Below are 20,080 nucleotides of genomic sequence, written 5' to 3' on the forward strand. Positions count from 1 at the left end.
ATCAAGTTGTAGCAAATGTGCATGGCAATCTCATTTCTGTTAAAAAAGGTATGTTTGTATATGCAGAAGACAAAGTCACTAAGGGGCTTCCCTGGTGGCACAGTGGTTGAGAGTCTGCCTGCCGATGCAGGGGACACGGGTTCGTGCCCCGGTCCGGGAAGATCCCACGTGCCGCGGAGCGGCTGGGCCCGTGAGCCATGGCCGCTGAGCCTGCGCGTCCAGAGCCTGTTCTCCGCGACGGGAGAGGCCACAGCGGTGAGAGGCCCACGTACCACAAAAACAAAAACAAAAGTCACTGAGGAGCTGGAGAAAACCATTTACAACTGTTATTTGTGACTTTTTCTACAAGTGCAATGTTCTTGGAGGCCTCAGGGAGGCCTAATGGCCCACTAAGTCCCTGAACGAATGGGTGAAGGCACAGCACGGTAGTTGGAGGCTGCAAAACCAGCATTTCTCAGACGGCATGAGAAGAGAGGGCTTATAGACATGGGGAGCCCTTTCTTTAACCCTGTCACGGGACCTCTGCTTTCTAGCTCCCAGGTGTGTCCTAGGGCCTGTGTAACGTTCTTTGGCTTCAGGAGTGGGGCAGTTCACTGCCTGGCCATAACCCCACTGCTCCTGTTCAGGGGCTGTAAAGAGTTACCAGTGAGAAGTGACAGCAGCAACGCATCCATTCCAGCCTCTCCCTCCCAGCAAAGACTCCAGGAACTGTCCTCTGTTTCAACGGCCAGGGCGAGGGAACTTGACCTGCCACTGGGACCACAGGAATCCATCCTAGTGCCCTCCCTGTCAGGAATTTCCTCTCTGTAAGTAAACAGTCCTCTGGTCTGCTTCCAACAGCCCCTTTACCGGGAAGGTGAGGGAGACCGCAGGCCCATCTATTTAACCACAGTGCACGGGTCTGGAAACAGTACTGCCTCAGCCTTGTGTTGTGAAGGCTGAAGAAGCCCAGACGTCACTGTTCTTCACAAGCGTTTTCTATTCTCCACAAATCTCCTCTGAACGCCTTATTGTCTCTCCTTTCCCATCCCAGAGCTTCCCTTAGGTAATTGCTATTCATCCTCCAGATTCTGGCTCCAACGTCTCTTCCTCTGGAGAGTCTTTCTCAACACGTCAAGGCCAGATATCCTCCTTACACTCTGATAGACAGTCCCCATCGCAGAGTGAGTATCCCAGCTCTTGTTCTCTATTTATTTCTGTGATAACGAAACTCATGTCTGTTTTCCTCGTTAGAACACAAGCTCCTCCAGGGCAGAAACTGCACCTGTTCTTGCTGCATCCCCAGTGCGCGGTACAGCGTCTGGCCCCAAGCGGATAGCAATAAAGCCTCACTCAGTAGAAGGCTGCTGCAGAGGTGACTGGGGTGGAATACACGGCACTGGGGGAGGGAGGAAGAGCAGCTGGGAGGGCTCTCTCCTTTGCTGTCACTAGCTGGCCTTCTTTATTTTTTGTCATGTGTCCAAGTGAGTGGTCAGCAAGTGGTCCCCTCTTAACGTCTGAAGATTTATGTGAGGTGGGTACTAGTATTACACGACAGTGTTTAAAGGAATTAAGAGGTTATGGCTCAGGCTCCAGAAAGTTTCTCAGCTGAAAGAGCAGAACTTCTGACCATATGACTTCCTGGTTATTTCCTGGGACCTCTTCAGCTCTGGACCCCGGGGCTGCCCAGGGATGCTGGGGGTGCCCTGGAGGATGGATAGAATACAACAGGGGCAGAAATCCTCTGCCAACATCAGAGAAAGACTCAGCCAGCCCCGGGTGAGGAGTGGGGGGCCCGGAAGGGCAGGGAGGGCACTGACCTCGGCTGATGCGCTGCTTCTCCCCAGACAGGATGCCGGGGCTGTCGATGATGCTGATGCTTTTCAGGACCTGATTGGGCAGCTGGGAGCACATGAATCTGGAAGAAAGGGATCAAAGGTGGGATCAGAACCTGCACGTTGCGGAGTGCACTAACCTCGGAGCTCCTTGGCCTCTCCTGGCTACTGACATCTTCTGAAAAGCGGGGGCTTGGAGGAGACTGATGGCGCCTCCACTGGTGGATGCTGGTTCACAGGGCAGCTACTGGAGGGTGGCCGGGCACCGGATGCTCCCTACCACCAGATCCCTTACTGTTAATTTTATTTTAGCTAACGTTTATTGAACACAGGTATTTTACAAACATCATCTCATTTGTTCCTCATATTAATCTCATGAGGAAGGCAACACTGTTTACCTCCGGGAGGTTATGTAACTTGCTCAGGGTCACTCAGAGCTAAGCTTTAAACCCAGGTCGGTGTGACTCCAAAGGCCACCAGCCCCACACGCCCCTCCTCTATCCTGCTCCTTAGACAAACGTCCCAGACTTTTCCTCCCCGGGAATCCCATGCTTCCTTCAGGGTCACTGCCCCACTGGGCTGGAGTATCCCAAGCTCTGTCCAGCCCCTGCTCACTCCCTAATGTGACAGCGGAGGTACTAGGGCCTGTTTTCACTGTCCGATGCCCCAGGGACATGCTATGGCTCCAGGCTCAGGGTGGGGCAAGCACCTATGGGCAACACCCCAAATCCTCCAGGTGCTTCGGTGCCCTAAGAGTGGACAAAGGGGCAGGGGTAGGCAGGGCCCTGGCCAAGCATCTCCCAGCCTCCTTCCTTGTCCATCACCTTCCCGATACCACCTCCTCCTTCTCATCCTCATCCCTCTGCTGTGGTTCCTGTCGGCTGCCCTGGCGTTGGCCTTGGAAGCAGAGTGAAGTGGCAGGGAAATTGTGGCCTGTGCGTCAGCAGACCTGGGTTCAGGTTCAGCTCATCCTTTGCCAGTAACTTGCCTGGGACCCTGGGCAAGGGCTTCCCCATTCTGGGCCTCAGTTTTCTCATGTGTCAATGGAGACACTTGGACCAGGGGTTGGTGAGGTTCTTTTAGCTTTAACACGGTGTAACTCTAGAGGACCAGAGGGAAATGCTTTGTTACTTCCACCCCAGGCAACCTGGGGGGATCTCTGTTAGGCACTGTGTATGTTTTAAGGCAGAAACTAGAGTGTCTCTCCTTCTCCTATATTGTAAATGGCTAACTTTGGTATCTGTGTGGGCAAAAGGCTTGAAAATCCTTGGGGAAAGCTCAGTCCTTCCATTCAGTGGAAAAGGTGGGATTACTCAGAAAGTAAATATGCTGGGAATGCAGGAGAGGGAGGCCTGCCTGGCCCTCACAGCACATGTGGACAGCACAGCCCCCGGGCAGGCGTGGGCAGCCCTGAGAGAGACATGCAATTACTGACACTGCAAATGAACTTTCACTGAAGGTGCTTGGGACAAGTTTCTCAGATATTGTTTCCCACATTTTCAAGTCATCCCAGGAAGATGTAGGAATGATAACTATGATCATTTTGCAGCTGGAAAAGTTGAAGCACAGAGCAGTTACGACATGTGAGGCCATGCTGCTAATGCGTGGCTGGCTGGAGACTGCAGCCTGGTATTTCTGATGTCAGGTGAATAGAACTCAACCCGTGAAGTTAAAAACCTCATAACATTAAAAATAAGGGGTCAAGTTAATTTATGAGAAGCCCCTCATTTCTGATTTCCTCCTGCCCCTCCACCTTTATAAACCCCACTGCCCAACACTCAGACAGCAGATCTGTGAGAATAAAGTGCACTGGGATCACTACACATTCTCTGTAAGTTCACAGAGCAAAAAAACGCCATATTCAAGTCTCTAGATTGGGGTAGGAACAGAGTTCTGAGCACATCTGTGGTGGACTGCATTTCTTGTGGTAATTAGGTCTCTTATCATAGTCCCATCCTTTTTATCAGATGGCTCAAGACATCTGGCAATGCTGAGAAAACTGCACATATGTGAAACTTTTTCACATAAAGTATTCCTGTGAGAGGCAGACCTTTTTCTGGAACCACAAGCTCACACTTGATACCAATTTTTCCAAAACACAAAACCCTTGGATTCTAATGTGAAGTTAACAGAGGGATTCAAAATTTAGAAACCATCCACTCCCTCCATACAAAGAGACAAGGTTTCAACAACTCCCATGCCTCCTGACGTGACAGCAGAGACAAAATGTGTAAGCCACAAAACAAGATGGTCTGATGTGGTGACATCACCACGCAACATACAGGGAGCAGGCCCAGGGCCAGGAGGGATGACTGCAGACAAAAGGGGGGAGGGGAAGGGGGGGAGAAAAGAAGAGGGAGGGGAAGGAGGATGGGGGGAGGGGGGAGGAGTGGGGGAGGGGAGGGGAAAGGTGAGGAGGAGGGGAGGGGAGGGGAGGGAGGGGAGGAGGAGGGAAGGAGAGTGGGAGGGGAGGAGAGGGGGAGGGGAGGAGGAGGGGAGGAGATGGGGAGGGGAGGGGAAGGGAAGGAGGGGGTGGGGAAGGGGAGGAGAGGGGGAGGGGAAGGGGAGGAGAGGGGAAGGGAAGGAGGGGGGTGGGGAAGGGGAGGAGAGGGGGAGGGGAAGGGGAGGAGAGGGGGAGGGGAGGGGAGGGGGAGGGGGAGGGGGCTCTCCAGGGGCACCCCGAGAGAGGGTGACAGGGGTTGTGTGAGCAGAGCTGGACTTTGCACAGCCTGCCCAGCATGTGTGTGGGGGAGGTGGGGAGGTGGGCAAAGGAGCACAGGGCACAGTCAGCTTTCAGACCCCTGTGTGGGGGCATGGCCCACACTCTTAGGGGTTAGAACCACACATGCATTTTCTTAAATGGTTGTACTATAATCAGAAAAAACCCTAATGCAATGCTGTTATAGCAATCTTATCTTCCTTTGATGTTCCATGAAAGGAAGGTGAAAAGTGGGTTATTTATCGGATATAACACAGTCAGCCTTGGGGCAGGCCTTTCCCAGTGATATGTCTGCTGCAATGTTTCCAAGCACAGATTTGCTGTCCCAAGATGGATTTCCTACTTCTTTCAGAGGTACTAACAAGCGCAAAGTGTACCCGTGCCTTGCCTTCTACATTTCACGTGAAATACGCACACGTGCCCGTTAAGCCCGGGAGCCTCCCGTGAGCTTTATGGAATATGTCCCTCACCCAGGGCTGGCTTGATATATTTTATTTTTGATAAAAGGAGAGGAAGAGGGGATCGAACCCTACATTGGACCCGAATTCCCCGTCACCCCACAACCAAGGAAGGCTTAGGGGTAGCAGAGAGGGGGTGAGAAAAGGAATGGTCTGGGCTATAAGGTCTCAGGCCGGTGGCTAGAAGTCCTGCGGCACAGTGAGACAAGGAGGTAAGGCGACTTCAGTTCCTAAAATCACCTCCAAACACTAACATTCCAATTCAATGATCAACATTTTAAAAGAGCCAGGCAGTAGCTTAATAGTGATGTGATTTCCAGTGCAGTGATACCCAGTAGTTGCAGCAATGATCAAATGACACAAGCATCCACTGACCACTTACTGGGTGCCAGGCATTGTCCTAAGCACTTTCCATTAACGCACTCAGTCATGGCCACAACCTTCAGCAGTGGGGCTGTGTGCCTCCATTCTACAAAGGATGAGACTGGGGTGGAGGGGAGCAAATCTGGCCACCCCGAAAATGTGTCTCCTTGGCATGAGGATTAATTTAGGCTGATTATTTTTAAGGCCCAGAGAGACTCAGGAAGAATCTTTGACCTCCTCTCTCACTGCCTAAGGAATGTAGACAGAGGACCTGTTCCAGGAAGGGAGCTGTCACCAGAGATAAACACAGTATGAACTAGCTGAGTATATGGGGGGAACCTCGCAAAGTCCATTTGTTAACACTCCTCTCTGTGTCCCATTGTCTCTGCATGGCCCAGCGAACATTTGTTTATCAAACATTATTTTCCAGCTCCATGTCAAATGCCTTCTTCCCCTTACAGGTTCCAAACCACTACCCCCAACATCCTCTTTTGCCTTTAACTGAAGATGGTATTTAAGGTGAGGGCTTCAGCCATCTGGGGGAGTTAGTTACTCGGTTTTCCTGGATCTCTCCCATGTATACACGTAATTAAATTTTTGTTTGATTTTCTCCTGGTAATCTGTCTCATGTCAACTTAACTCTTGGACCAGCCAGAAGAACCCAGAAGGGTGGAGGAAAATCTCTTCCTCCCCAACAAGGGCACAGAAGGGTCACATGCCATAACTTGCCAAGTCACATAGCTGGTAGGTGATGGAGCTGGGATGCGAACCTGGCAGTTCTGACCCCAGTCCGGCTCTTAACTGTTAGGCTGCTACTGCCATTTCATGCATTTGAATCACCGCTGTTTATCAACAGAAGGCAACATCCTAAAATAAAGGAGTGACATGCCATAGCCCTGCAATTCCCCACCAAAGAGGCCCCTTTGTGTGACCTGCTCTCAATCCATTGGTGGAGGGTGGAGCAGTGACCAGGAAGCAGAAGATCTGGTTCTTGGCCGTCTTCCTTCTCACTCACCTCTTGGCCTTGGTCAAGTCTCTGAGCAATTCTACCAGCCTGAGGACTCCCAGGTTGTCTTTAGGTTCAAATAAACCTAAGCTTACAATAGAAGAGAGTATGCGGCTGTTTTTGCCCCAGTTCACTTTACTGATAAGAGTAAGATCAGAGAGATTACACGACTTCCTAAACTGGCAGAGTGAATAGCACCCAATATGCAAAAAGACTTTGACAACTAACCTGTAATAACCAATTATTATTACATGGTCCTACCACAAAGACCTGATCTAAACTCCTACTGCCTACGAGGAATTTAATTTCACATCCAGACTATGAAAAGCCCATGGTTACCCCTTAGACTGAGTCTTATGGAACTACCACTTTTACAAGCAAAAAGATGGTTGAATATTGGCAATTCCATGCAGTTTGACCTAACACAGACTTTTCTCAATCAAGTCTCCCTCTCCCAACCACCACAGGGGAAAAAGCTGGTTTTCTGGGATGACAGGACCAGGGCTGTGCAGGCAGCTGCCAACAAAGAACAATGGCTTGATGATCCAGGAGCCACCACAATTCCTGAGGTTAAAGATTAACGGGAAGGGCTTCAGGGAGTTTATTACGGATAAGCACACCACAAAACCCAAAACAAAACACCCTCCACCCCTAACCAGTTAATCTCTCATGTTTAAAAAAAGAAAAATTAGTTTTGCTAGTGAATCAAGAGTGATTCTTGGCAAGAGCCTATTTTCCTTAATTTCTGCGGCTAAATTATCTGGTGGAGCCAGCATGTGTGTGGACTGATGCTATTTACTTGTATTAAATCAGTTCTTTAAAAAATCCCAATGGTACTAAGTGACTGTGTAATATTCACAGTCCAAAAAAAGTCTATTGAATGAAGCCTCATTCAGTTACAAACACAGAGGTAACGATAAGTCCAAAAATACATATATATATTCTATTATTGCTAAATCATTATGCAAATTTAAGACAGTGGAGTTTTTTTGTGTTGGTTTTTTTATTGGTTTGTTTTTTATCACACCATCATCACCATCAGGCCTGGCTAAAATGACAGGAGCATTGGAAGTCCTGTTTAGATTCCTTCAGCTCAAAAGGAAGTTTCAAAATTTCAAGCCCTAGGGCCAGCAATTAATTTTTCAAAGAGAAACAGAGAAGTAAATGAGATTAATAATTTCTTCTGTGGAAGTCTACAATTTAATCCTAAATTGTAGATCCTAAACTGAAAATGATGTCTGTATCTATCTGGATTAAATAAAAAAGAAGATTACCATTTTCAGAAAAGTAGATTGAGGGAAAAATTTAACATGCGATCCAAATGCAGGCTGCAGGGGGAAGTGTCAGAGGCCAACTCCTGACATTTCTTGAACTGACCAAAACACGCTGCTGTCCCCCAGGGCTTGTGCCCTCAGTGTGCTGCTGGGTTGTCCCTCCCCTCTGTGAGGTGGAACTGCCTTCTGACAACAGACTTTGGAACCTCAATAACCACATTCCCACAGAGCAACTCCGAGACAGGCTTGCCTGTGGAATTCCTCTAGAAAGTAGAGCAGCACGGTGGAGTCTCAGAATGTCGCATTATTTTCCATAGAACTCTTTGTTCCAGACTCAACTCCTTTTCTTTTTCTATTGTTCAGGTATGGAATTTCTATCATTCAAAGCTGTCTTTTTGGGAATTTGTCTTCGTTCCTCAGAAGTGCACTGTAAACCTCCCGTTGCCTTCTTAGAAACCAGCCTTAGAGATGGAGGCTTAAGCTCCACTGGTTTGTTTAATGCTTCGAGGCTGGTACCATCTTGCGAAGTACTAAACTCTTTTAAAGACTCCCCAGTGCAGGGTAGATGCCCAAGCCCACACCCTGTAACGGGAGGGCCAGAATAATGAGACCTATCCCGTACGAGTAGGGGGGACAGGTGGTTGCTCAGTATGGTGGGGGGTGGAAGTTCTCCACAGCAGACAACCAGTTCTCCTCCCTACTAAGTATTGTATTTTGACCTAATTCCCAGAAAGTCTGCTATGTAGAAAGAAGTTTGCCTGCCTTTAGAGCTAAGCCTGCTGCTGTTCCCACAGGGATGCTATAATTACACACACACATTTGAGCACCCCACGCTAACTGACCCTCTTCCTTGTGCTAGTGCCGGGTGAAACGGCAGCACTGCCGTGTAGATACAACTTAAGCAGGCTGTTTACTCTTAAGTACGCTATCAGTTTCCAGGTGGTACATCCCTGACATGTGAGTTTCGGCTATACATGGCCACCAGGTGGCTAGAAGGACAGGAACTCTTCTTTGCTGGTGCTTCATGAGGTGCAGGGCAATAGGTAAAAGGGAAGAGGGAGCCTGAATTCTAGCCCTGTCTCTGCATCTTCTTGGGCAAGTCATGTTACTTCTTTGCTCTCAGTTTTCTCATCTGTAAAATGGCCCTAGTGTCATCTGCCTTATTAGCCCTGAAAAGAGGGTGTATGTGAAATTATTAATCTATAATTTAGGACATAATCATTATCATCTTCATCATCATTGTTGGCGGGCTAGATTGAGGACAGCCTTAAATGTTAGATAGAGGGCAGTAGGCAGTGATTCTCAGTCCAGCTCAGTACAGCAGTCACTAGCAGGACTCTAGCCCGATGGCCTAGGTTCCAATCCCAGCACTGCCATTTATCAGCCGAGTGGCCCCGTGGAAGTTAGATGAACCTCTCTCTGCATCAATTCCTCCTCTCTACGTTGGGGATAATAGTAGCACCTATGTCACAGGGTTTTTGTGAGAATTTAGAGCTAATGTACAAGTAAAGTTTAGACACACAGTAAATGCCATATAAATATTTGCTATTACTTTTCTATGTATGCTGAATTCAATTAACACGATTATATAAAGCATGGGTTATTTTCAGCAGGTTTTAAATTCTGAGATAAAGAACCTTGCCATTCAAAATCTTTCCTGAGGGACTTCCCTGGCAGTCCAGTGGTTAAGACTTTGCCTTCCAATGCAGGGGGCGCGGGTTCAATCCCTGGTCTGGGAGTTAAGATCCCACAAGCCTCCGTGACCAAAAAACTAAAACATAATACAGAAGCAGTATTGTAACAAATTCAATAAAGACTTAAAAAATGGTCCACATCAAAAAAAAAAAAAAACCCAAAATACAAAAAGTCTTTCCTGAAGGCTTCTTTTCCACTCTCATCTGCTGTATGCTTGGAATTTAAGAAAAAATAAATTTGTTAGGGAAGTAAATCATCTGTCAAAATAAAAGAAGCCAGTAGCCACTCTCTCTAGTGTTTCCCTTGTGAATAGACTTTATAACATGGGAATTCGAAAAAGGTGGCAGCTTATTTCTTTTTTGAGCCTTTGTTAGGCAAAAAGAAAGTAAGACTAAGGACAGTGGTAATGAAATTGAGGGACTCCAGGCAGCCTTTCATGGAGAAGGATCCTGTGCCCTGCACCTTCCAGGGCCTCCGGAACCTTCCAGGGCCAGTCTTGGGACAGGAAGCCTAGCTGTTGCCTGCCCTAGGACCACGGCTCCTGGGAGGCCCTGCTGGGGGGAGCTTCTTGTTCCACTTCCCCTCAGCTGTGGTCCATTTGTCCCGAGAGACCCTCTGGTGTTCTCCCTCCTGGGCTCAACCCTTATTTCTCTTACAAGGAGGCATGCTGGTGCCAGCAAAGGCTGCCCCGGAGTTGAGGAGGACACTTCTGCTAGAGGAGAGACTCTGCAGGTGGAAAAAGTCATCTGGACAGTATTCTGCCAATCACCACTAGCAACAAGATGGAATTTCTCTGCGACTCCATCTACATCATCTGTACATTTCTATTTATCCCGCGGCCAAGTTCCCTTGGTGCCCCTTGGATGCCTTCTTTGATTTGCTCTGGGAGCATAAACAAGCTCTTAGAGGAGAGTACAGATCCCTAGAGAGGCGCCTGTGGAGGTCGCCTGGGCCACTCTTGGCAAGAGCCACTGCACAGCACCTGGGCACGTCATTCATTCCACAGTCCTTGTGAATGGCGCACCCTGGAGTTGTGCGATCAGGCACCTCAGCCTCTGGGAAGACAGCAGTCAGCGGAGAGGATCTGTTCCTTTTTTTTTTTTTCAATCTAAAAAGTAGAAGTGCAGTTCAAGTCTCTTATCTGTCAGCTCTAGTTCCATGCCTCCCTAAAGGGGTTTGGAGGACCCCTCCCTGGCTCTGCATTCCCATAGCCCACTCCCCGCAACCAACCAGTCTAAAGAGGTAGACTCCTACAAGAGGGGAAGGGAGGGGTGAGAGGAACACAAGAAAGAAGAAAGAGAAAAGCATTTTAAAATATAGGCTAGGGGCTTCGCTGGTGGTGTAGTGGTTAAGACTCCACCAGCCCATGCAGGGGACAAAGGTTCGAGCCCTGGTCTGGGAAGATCCCACATGCTGCGGAGCAACTAAGCCTATGCGCCACAACTACTGAGCCTGCGCTCTAGAGCCCGCGAGCCACAACTACTGAGGCTGTGTGCCACAACTACTGAAGCCCACGCGCCTAGAGCCTGTGCTCCGCAACAAGAGAAGCCACCGCAATGAAAAGCCCGCACACCGCAACGAAGAATAGCCCCCACTCGCCACAACTAGAGAAAGCCCGCGCGCAGCAACAAAGACCCAACGCAGCCAAAAATAAACAAATAAATTAATTAGTTAATTCTAAAAAAATAGGCTAGGAGTGTCAAAGAAGAAGAGGGAAGGGAAGGGAAGAGCAGGTGGTGCCTGAAAGTGCAGAGCTGCATCCAGGACAGCCTGCTAGCTTGTCCTCTGTCCTGTACCCCACTGTGTCATTGGGAACTCTGGTGAAAGGTAGTACAAATAATACACATCTCCAATCAAGACAGAACCTCAGCTATCCTACAACTTCACATCTGTGAAATAATGACTATGCAACAAAATTAACGTTTTGCGTATTCTGACTCTACCTCCCCTGCCTTGCTGTAACGAATGAGGAAGCAGCTCAAAGCATGGGACTGAGAAGCAAAAGGGACAGCCAAGGAGGTGGGGTGACCAGTCCTGGAAAAACCAAGACTAAGTCTGGGTGTCAGGAGAACTTCAGTGGTCCTCTGGGTTCAGCTCTCTGTGCAGGAGGCCCCAGCACACGATGCCTGAGATGCGGTCATCCAGCTACTGTGTAACATTGCCAGCCACAGGGAGCTCACTACCTCACAAGGCAACTTGATCTATTTCTGTGAGGCTCAAATTATTAGAAATTTGTTCCTTATACTGTGTGGCCTCATAATGTCCAAACCTGGGCCTTAGCTTTGCCCTCTGAAGTCACCCAGAGTAAGTATAAATGATCGCGTCCTAAGAGAATTTTTCTAGTATTTGAATATGATAGTGAATTTTCTCGTAACTTCTCTCTTTCAGAACACACATGCTCTGTTCTTCTGGTTTTGGACCTGTACGTGTAATGGGCAAGAATTCCAAGAACAGGCTTAAACAACCTGACCAAATGGTCCTTACCGATTGAGGAAAGCATTTCCAAAGCGACTAAGCTTTCGAAATGGCTTTTTGGGGTCCACGACTAAAGCGTTCCCTGGGGTGCTGCCCTCAGTCTCCCCATACATCACGGCGATGAAGGAGTCGGTGGTGGGCTCTGGACCAATCCTCATGCCTGGGAAATCTTGCTCCAGTAAGTATCTGGGAGAGGGAGAAAAGAAAAGAAACTTAGCATGTGGTCACAAAGCAAGAGGCCAGAAAGCTTCCTGGGGCTACCAATTTGTAACATAATCATTTGAAAACCTAAAACATAACCCCCAAGAAAAAGAGAATGACTGGCATTGTACTCTTGTGCTAATAATGAATTTTCAAAGCTTAGAATCTACAGACCTATTTTTTCCCCCAGTGTAAGGAGCCTAGTGAAAGAGTCAGACATCTTGCAGACCTGCTGGGCCTTCTCAAAGTGGCCCTTAGCTCAGCACAGCCATCCCCGGTCACAGTTCCATTGGCACAATAGATACTACCCCAGAGAGGAGTACTCAGCCAGCTCCTATGCATCCTGGAAGACCCTGCTCAGGCCCACCTCCTTTAGGGAAGCGTCCCCGTCCCTCTAGCATGTTGGGGACACCTGCTCTGTGGGCCCCAGGCACCCTGAGCCTGTGGCCACCGTGGTGCTCACTGTGGGTGCTGCACTTCTCTGTTTGTGGGCCTTGAAGGCAGGCCCATATCTATGGCCAGATGTATATTCCCAGGACCCAGCACTATGCCTGCCCACAAAGGGTACCCAGTGTAGTGAATGAAATGATGAACCATCTCCTTCCTGATCACTGGCAGTCAGTGCGGCCCCAAAAGCCTCCCTTGGGCATTTTACAGCTCCCTTAGGATCCTGGAAGTCATGACCATGGAAGATGATTGCCAAAGAATTGAGCAGCAATGCAGACTGCTAAGGGGAGGGCTCGTATTAGATATTACCAGGGTCATCCCTAGCTTTCTGTGCAAATTGGAAAAAGATGCCCCTTCCTCTAGGCAGACCCAGCCCTGTGCCAGGGCTCACAGCTTAGTGAGCAGGACTCTCGCTGGATTTTACCCCCATATGCCCCGTTGCCCAGGTGCCCTCATGCAGTTTAACCTGCATACAGTGGCCCTAGCAGATGTCACTGAGCATGTTCATCCAGGGGGCTGAGGAGACCAACTGATGTGCTACAGGGCACAGGACTGGCTCAGTGGCATGGCTGGCGTGGGGCAAGGGAGCGAGAGGTAGAGCTATGGGGAAAGTCTGCTCTCTGTGGGAAATGGCTGTGTCCTAACATAGCTCCCCACTACCTCCACCAGCACATCATTTAGCTGAAGCCAGTCAGAGCCCCTCCCTTCCTCCCCACCAAGATTTCCTTTCCAGGATGTAGGGACACACTTAGGTATATGTATGCCTGTATGGATGGAATGGGATGGGGGATGCAAAGACAACTCCCTCCTTCCTTTGCAACCAAGGGGAACATAAGGAGGGAGTATTTTGGAATACTTTTCACTAATCACCAAGCAACAGGTGGAAACGCCAACACCTTCAGAGAACACTTGGCAGGGACAGTGAACGGCAACTGGGGGAGGGGGCGGTGGAAGAGAATGCCTGTTTGAGGTGACAGAGCCTTGTCCCCGCCCTGCCAGGGAGATGATCCTTCACCCTGGGAGGAGGCTCAGGGCAGAAACATGCACAACTTTCTCCAACTCCCCATTCCTGCAGCTTACAGTCTGTTTGGTCCTGAACCATTTCTTTTGTTTCTAAAATGTCTTGACTGATCAAATTGAAGCCCAGAACCTATGATTTTATTTCCAGAGTTAGAGGGAAAGAATGAACTACCAACCATCCAACACCATTTTGCCATTTTTCTAAGAATAAGAAGTTAAGCCACCCTTTAGACTCATTTTTTCTCTGTAAATAAAACTGAAATTGTTTAGCACTCTTAGCAGGCTGTACTCTAAACGTTTGATCTTTTTATTTTTTAAATCTAAAGTTTCTACATTTCTATGAACTTGTAGAGCACCAGAATAGACACATTTAAATATGTCCCTTAAATTTAGAGTAAATGTGAAAAAAATCAGATAACAGCACCCAGCATTCACCAAGTACAGTCGACCCTTAAACAACATGGGTTTGAACTGCACGGGTCCACTTACATGTGGATTTTTTTTGGTAGTAAATACTACAGTACTACATGGTCCACAGGTGGTTGAATCTGTGGATGTGGAAGTACTGAGGATACAGAGGAAACGTGGGTATGGAGGGCTAACCATATGCTATATGTGGATTTTTGACTCCTCAGAGGGTTGGCACTCCTAACCTGTGTTGTTCAAAAGTCAACTGTTCTCATTATTTACCTGGTGTAGTACAATACTCTGGTGTAGTATACACTATCTACCTGGTGTATACTAACATTACCCCCATTTTACAGGTGGGAAAACTGAGGCACCAGAGAGGCTAAGCAACGTGCCCAAGGTCACACAGTAAGTGTTTCAGTGGAGATGGAATGCAGGCAGTCAGACTCTAGGTCTTGTGCTGTCTCCAGATATGTTTAAACCTGGGCTTCAGTTGGTAGTTTGTTCAGAGATGAGGCGCACAAGGGGAGTTTCAGGGTGCCTCCATAAGGCACTATGGCCCAATTATTTCCTCCAAAGTGAGGGAAAAGAGCTCTCCAAACCGTCCTCCTGCATGGTCCCTGGGCTGCCCTAACAACAAGGGGCCAGCTCTCCCCATTCTCTCTGGAGAAAAGCTGGGGAGAGAAGATGCTATTTTTCAAAACATATTGAAACTTAATTTTTTAAAAATCTCAAAACTTTTTCAGGCACCTAGTAGACTAGTAAATATTCTTAGGAGCAAAAGGTTCATGTTTATAATCTCTTATGAAATTCCACACAAATCTTAGAAATACTGATAAAAGCTACAGTGAGAGCATCGCATATTTTGTGAAACTCCAGCACTTATAGAGCGTATGCAGAATGTGTGGATTTCACATACACATATGAATTTAGAAATTTAAGTTTTACAGCCACTCTGAGATCTTAAGTCTGAAACCATTCAACAGCAAAGCTAGAAGTCAAGTCCAGATCACACCCATCCCACGTGCAGTTAGATTTCCACACCCCATCGCCTGGATGAGGCAGTGCCAGGAGGCCTGTGGGAGACACCGAGGAAGGGGGACAACTGGGGAGATGTGCCGATGTCAGCAGCCAATGTCACCAGGCTTCCTGCAGCGCACGACTCACAAAAAGGTTAGGTCTAAGTGTCGGTTTGAAACCTGACAGGCACTTTCCCATAGAGTCAACGTTAACAGCAATGGCTGGCTTGCCAAGATAGCCAAAAAAGGGGCTTGTTGCTGGTCAAACTCATGAGTGGCCATGCAGGACTGGGAGCCTGGAGCTCCTTCCTCCTGGCCGGAGGCTTTTGCTTTTATACCAGGCTCAGCCCCATAGCCTTGGGGTCCCACATAGCGCCCAGCTTCTGGGACCCCGAGTAGGACCTGTCAGATACATGAGTTAATACATGACACTCTCAGCTGATTGCCCAGAAGAGTCTTTACATTGGGGGATTGAGGGACTTGCCTGGCGGACCAGTGGTTAGGACTTAGCGCTCTCACTGCCAGGGCCCAGGTTCAGCCTCTGTTCTGGGAACTAAGATCCCACAAGCTGCATGGAGTAGCCAAAAAGACACCCTCCCCAAATGGAAAACAAATGCATTGCTACGCTGGGGGACTGTGAAACTCAGATATACTTCAGTCACACCCCTGGGCAGGCAGGCATGTGTCACATGCGGTGAGGGAACTAAGAACAGCCAGGACACAGAGTATCTGATGTGAACAAAGTGAGAATGAAGAGATGAGGTTCAAACCCAGCAACCTTGAAAGGAAGAGTCTGAGTGGATCTGAGGTGTGATGCACCGAAACGGGTTACCCACCCAGCCACATGCATGACACTGATCAACTGTGATACTACTTTTTTTTTTTGGACACCTCAGAGGCTTTCCCAAAGCTACAAGTTCCAGAGACTTTGTGGTGTTATCTGCAGTAACAGGAATTCAAAGGAACAAGAAAAGACTCCCCTACAGTTCAGAGTCAGCGAGCCCACTGCACGAGCATCCTGTGCGTTGGGCTGGGTTTTGTCCCCGGGTCCACCTCACTCTCCTTTTCCTGTGTACTCAGAGAGGGCTGCTAACTCCAGTGGCGACTGCTCCCAAGAGTCTCCAGCCAAGTCATCAATGAAAAAAGGGGCAGACATTTGGACTCTAAGCAGCTGGACAGAGGGAGTGGTGGGACCTGACACTGCTTTGTCCCTGTCTGCTGAGGGCCACGGTTCGGTTGCATCCAAGTGGCTCCTGGCACCCTGGCTGCTGTGCTCAGCCCAGGTCAAGGAGCTGCTTTCATGCAAGGCTATATGTAGACAGCGTCTTTCTTCTTCCACTGCTTAGGTTAGAAAATTTCTTTTTGACTTCATAGAAAAAATTGTCATTTGTGATGGGACCTAATGAGACTTAAAAGCTTTTGCACAGCTAAGGAAACCATAAACAAGACGAAAAGACAACCCTCAGAATGGGAGAAAGTATTTGCAAACGAAGCAACTGACAAAGGATTAATCTCCAAAATATACAAGCAGCTCATGCAGCTCAATATCAAAAAAACAAACAACCCAATCCAAAAATAGGCAGAAGACCTAAATAGACATTTCTCCAAAGAAGATGCACAGATTGCCCATAAACACATGAAAGGATGCTCAACATCACTAATCATTAGAGAAATGCAAATCAAAACTACAATGAGGTATCACCTCACACCAGTCAGAATGGCCATCATCAGAAAATCTACAAACAATAAATGCTGGAGAGGGTGTGGAGAAAAGGGAGCCCTCTTGCACTGTTGGTGGGAATGTGAATTGGTTCAGCCACTATGGAGAACAGTATGGAGGTTCCTTAAAAAACTAAAAATAGAACTACCATACGACACAGCAATCCCACTACTGGGCATATACCCTGAGAAAACCATAATTCAGAAAGAGACATATACCACAGTATTCATTGCAGCTCTATTTACAATAGCCAGGACATGGAAGCAACCTGAGTGTGCATTGACAGATGAATGGATAAAAAAGATGTGGCATATACATACAATGGAATATTACCCAGCCATAAAAAGAAATGAAATTGAGTTATTTGTAGTGAGGTGGATGGACCTAGTGTCTGTCATACAGAGTGAAGTAAGTCAGACAGAGAAAAACAAATGCCATATGCTAACACACATATATGGAATCTAAAAAAAAAAAAAAGGTTCTGAAGAACCTAGGGGCAGGACAGGCATAAAGATGTAGATGTAGAGAATGGACTTGAGGACATGGGGAGGGGGAAGGGTAAGCTGGGACGAAGTGAGAGAGTGGCATGGACATATATACACTACCAAATGTAAAATAGAGAGCTAGTGGGAAGCAGCCACATAGCACAGGGAGATCAGCTCGGTGCTCTGTGACCACCTAGAGGGGTGGGATAGGGAGGGTTGGAGGGAGGGAGACGCAAGAGGGAAGAGATATGGGGATATATGTATATGTATAGCTGATTCACTTTGTTATACAGCAGAAACTAACACACCATTGTAAAGCAATTATACTCCAATAAAGGTGCTAAAAAAAAATTTGTCATTTGTGACAGGGGAAGAACAAAAATCTTCAAGACGACGAAAAGTCCCTCAACATACCCAAGCACCATCCTCTCAAAGACGAGCTTAAGAATAACTAAAAAACAAGCAAACAAACAAACTAGAAGAGGCACATTACTCAATGATAGACATCCAAAATTCCAGCTGCAAACCTCGTCTCCCCTGGGTATTCACCCATGCATTCTGTCTGGGTTTTGTCTGTCACACTTGTGCTTGAAATAATGGAAAAGGCATTAATTATTTTAGTAATATACCTAACGTTTGAGAACTTGTTATGTACTAAAGTCTTTATATGAATAAACTTATTTAATCCTAAGTTCCTTATGGGGTAGGTACTATTTTTACCCCCCATTTTACAGATGGGAAAACAAAGGTTCGAATAGATTAAATCGTTTATTAGAACCTAGGATTTCTATTAGTCCTGTGAGAGCACTACCTGCCCTAAATCAGAACTTAAGAGGCTATCAACCTCCAACAGGCGTGTTTACAGGAATGGGTTTTGTGAATCATAACAAATACACAAATCTAAGACTTTTTAGTTGGTATTCAATCATTAAGTAAGCACTCTAAAAAGCAATATGGCACATCTATCTGGGGTGTTTTATGAGCAATATTTTTTAAATTCTCAAGCCAGAAATGAGAAAGAGAAATGGCTTGTGTAACGCTAAATGAGATTTTAAAATATTTGTGCATACAATGGCATCTGTGCAGAGAGTTTAGAGGTTTAATTCATTGCTGTGGTTTGGGACATTTTTTAAAAGAGCATTTAACTCCAACGGTCATTCTGTTCCTTTGAGCATTACTAAGGTTTTAAACCACAGAGTTGTGAAAAAAATATCTGAAGTATACAACTTTTGAGTTCAGCAAGAGAAACAGTTTTATTTCCTGATTTTTAAATCCAGGGCTATGAATTTAAATACATTTCAATTTATAATGTGTTGGAAGGTTTTACATAATGTATTTTTTGATTGTTAATACCTGACCCACCATTTCACTAGGAAAGGGACTGAAAAGAAAGTGTTAGTCTTTCAACTCTGATTTGTCCTAAATCTGGAAATGATGTTTTTAAAGCAGTTTTTGTTTATCCTCATGTTTAATACCAAGAAATGGAAATGCCAGAAGAATCAAACATTTATTATCACAAGTCTTATAAAAATGGTCCAGAATATATCATTATTTCCTAGCAATGAGTACCACCACCACCACCACTACCACCACTGCTTGTAGACACCACCAAACAACAGATTATGATGAAATACTACTAATGATGATAATAATCTTACAAACAACAGTTTATAAGGCATTTCACACATAGGCTTTATCCTTTCACCCTCCCTGTTGCTGGAGCAGGTATTTTTATCCCTAGCTTATAGAAGAGAAAACTGCGCTTATGACAAGCTAAGCAGCTTGCACAGGACCACATTAATACAGGACAATGACTAATTTGAACATTTTGATATGCTTCCATCCAGTCATTTTCTGCAGGTATAATTTTTTCTTCATAAAATTGGGATCAAAACATTTAAACAATTTTGCATCTAGACTTTTCACCATTAGTTTTTCCTCACACCATTAAAAATTATTTGAAAACACAAGTTTTAATGGCTGCATACTATTCTGAGGTGAGTATGCATCAGTTTAGCCTGCCATTTCCTTTCTGTTGGGCATTGAAATAGCTTCCCGTTTCTTGCTATTAAAAATAATGCTGATAGAAAACAAACTTATGGTTACCAAAGGGGAAAGGGCAGGGGGGAGGGTAAATTGGGAGCCTGGGATTAACAGATACACACTACTATATATAAAATAGATAAGGACCTACAGTACAGCACGGGGAACTACAGTCGATATCTTGTATTAACCCATAATGGAAAAGAATCTGGAAAAGAGTATACACATATATATATATATATATCTGAATCACTTTGCTGTACACTAGAAACTAACACAACATTCTACATCAACTATACTTCAAATAAATAAATAATGCTGAGATAAATATCTCTGAGGAAGCATCTACTCTAAAAAGTTTTTAGCTTATTTATTTATTTTTATTGAATTATAGTGATTTACAACATTATATTAGTTTCAGGTGTGCAGCACAGTGATCTAGTATTTTTACATATTATATTCCATTAAAAGTTATTACAAGATTACTTTAAATATTTAATCTTCTTTGAGTTATTGAAAAACTAAGTCAGGCCAAGCTTTACTTCCATTTTAAAACTCTGTGTCTTCCTTAAGTGTGAAACCTAACTTTTCTTTTCATTTTTGTTTTCCCTTAGTTAAATCATTGACATATTATCACCAGGACTGTTTGTTCAGATGACATCATCCTTGTAACTGCTCTAAGGGAGTGCACCAAGAAAAACTGGAATGGCCTGTTGGACCAAGTATTTGGAACTTGCTGGGTAAAGCCTTTCATACCTCTATTTTTCCAGCTATGAGTGGAATTTAAACTACTTCAGGCTGGGATACGCTGAAGGCACAGTGCTGTCTAACCTATGCCATCATCTGGAGCTGCTCCTCTCCACCTTCCATGCTGCTCTGGAAGGAGGGTGGAAGAAAGGGAAAGGAAGGAAAGGAGAACAAAGGGAGAGGAAG

The 20,080-nt window shown here is 46.3% G+C and overlaps 1 protein-coding gene across 1 annotated transcript in view; it reads right to left on the minus strand.

Annotated features, from left to right (window-relative positions):
• Positions 1 to 20,080, minus strand: part of EHD4 (EH domain containing 4) — an 89,624-nt gene that overhangs the window by 46,326 nt on the left and 23,218 nt on the right. The window contains exons 2-3 of the mRNA XM_004321089.4: positions 11,814 to 11,990; positions 1,800 to 1,897 (exon numbers count right to left, since the gene is read on the minus strand). Coding sequence (XP_004321137.1) covers positions 1,800 to 1,897; positions 11,814 to 11,990 — 275 coding nt within the window. The remainder of the gene's footprint in view (positions 1 to 1,799; positions 1,898 to 11,813; positions 11,991 to 20,080) is intronic.

The sequence above is a fragment of the Tursiops truncatus genome, chromosome 2, assembly GCF_011762595.2.
Source record: "Tursiops truncatus isolate mTurTru1 chromosome 2, mTurTru1.mat.Y, whole genome shotgun sequence".
Classification (NCBI taxonomy): Eukaryota; Metazoa; Chordata; class Mammalia; order Artiodactyla; family Delphinidae; genus Tursiops; species Tursiops truncatus.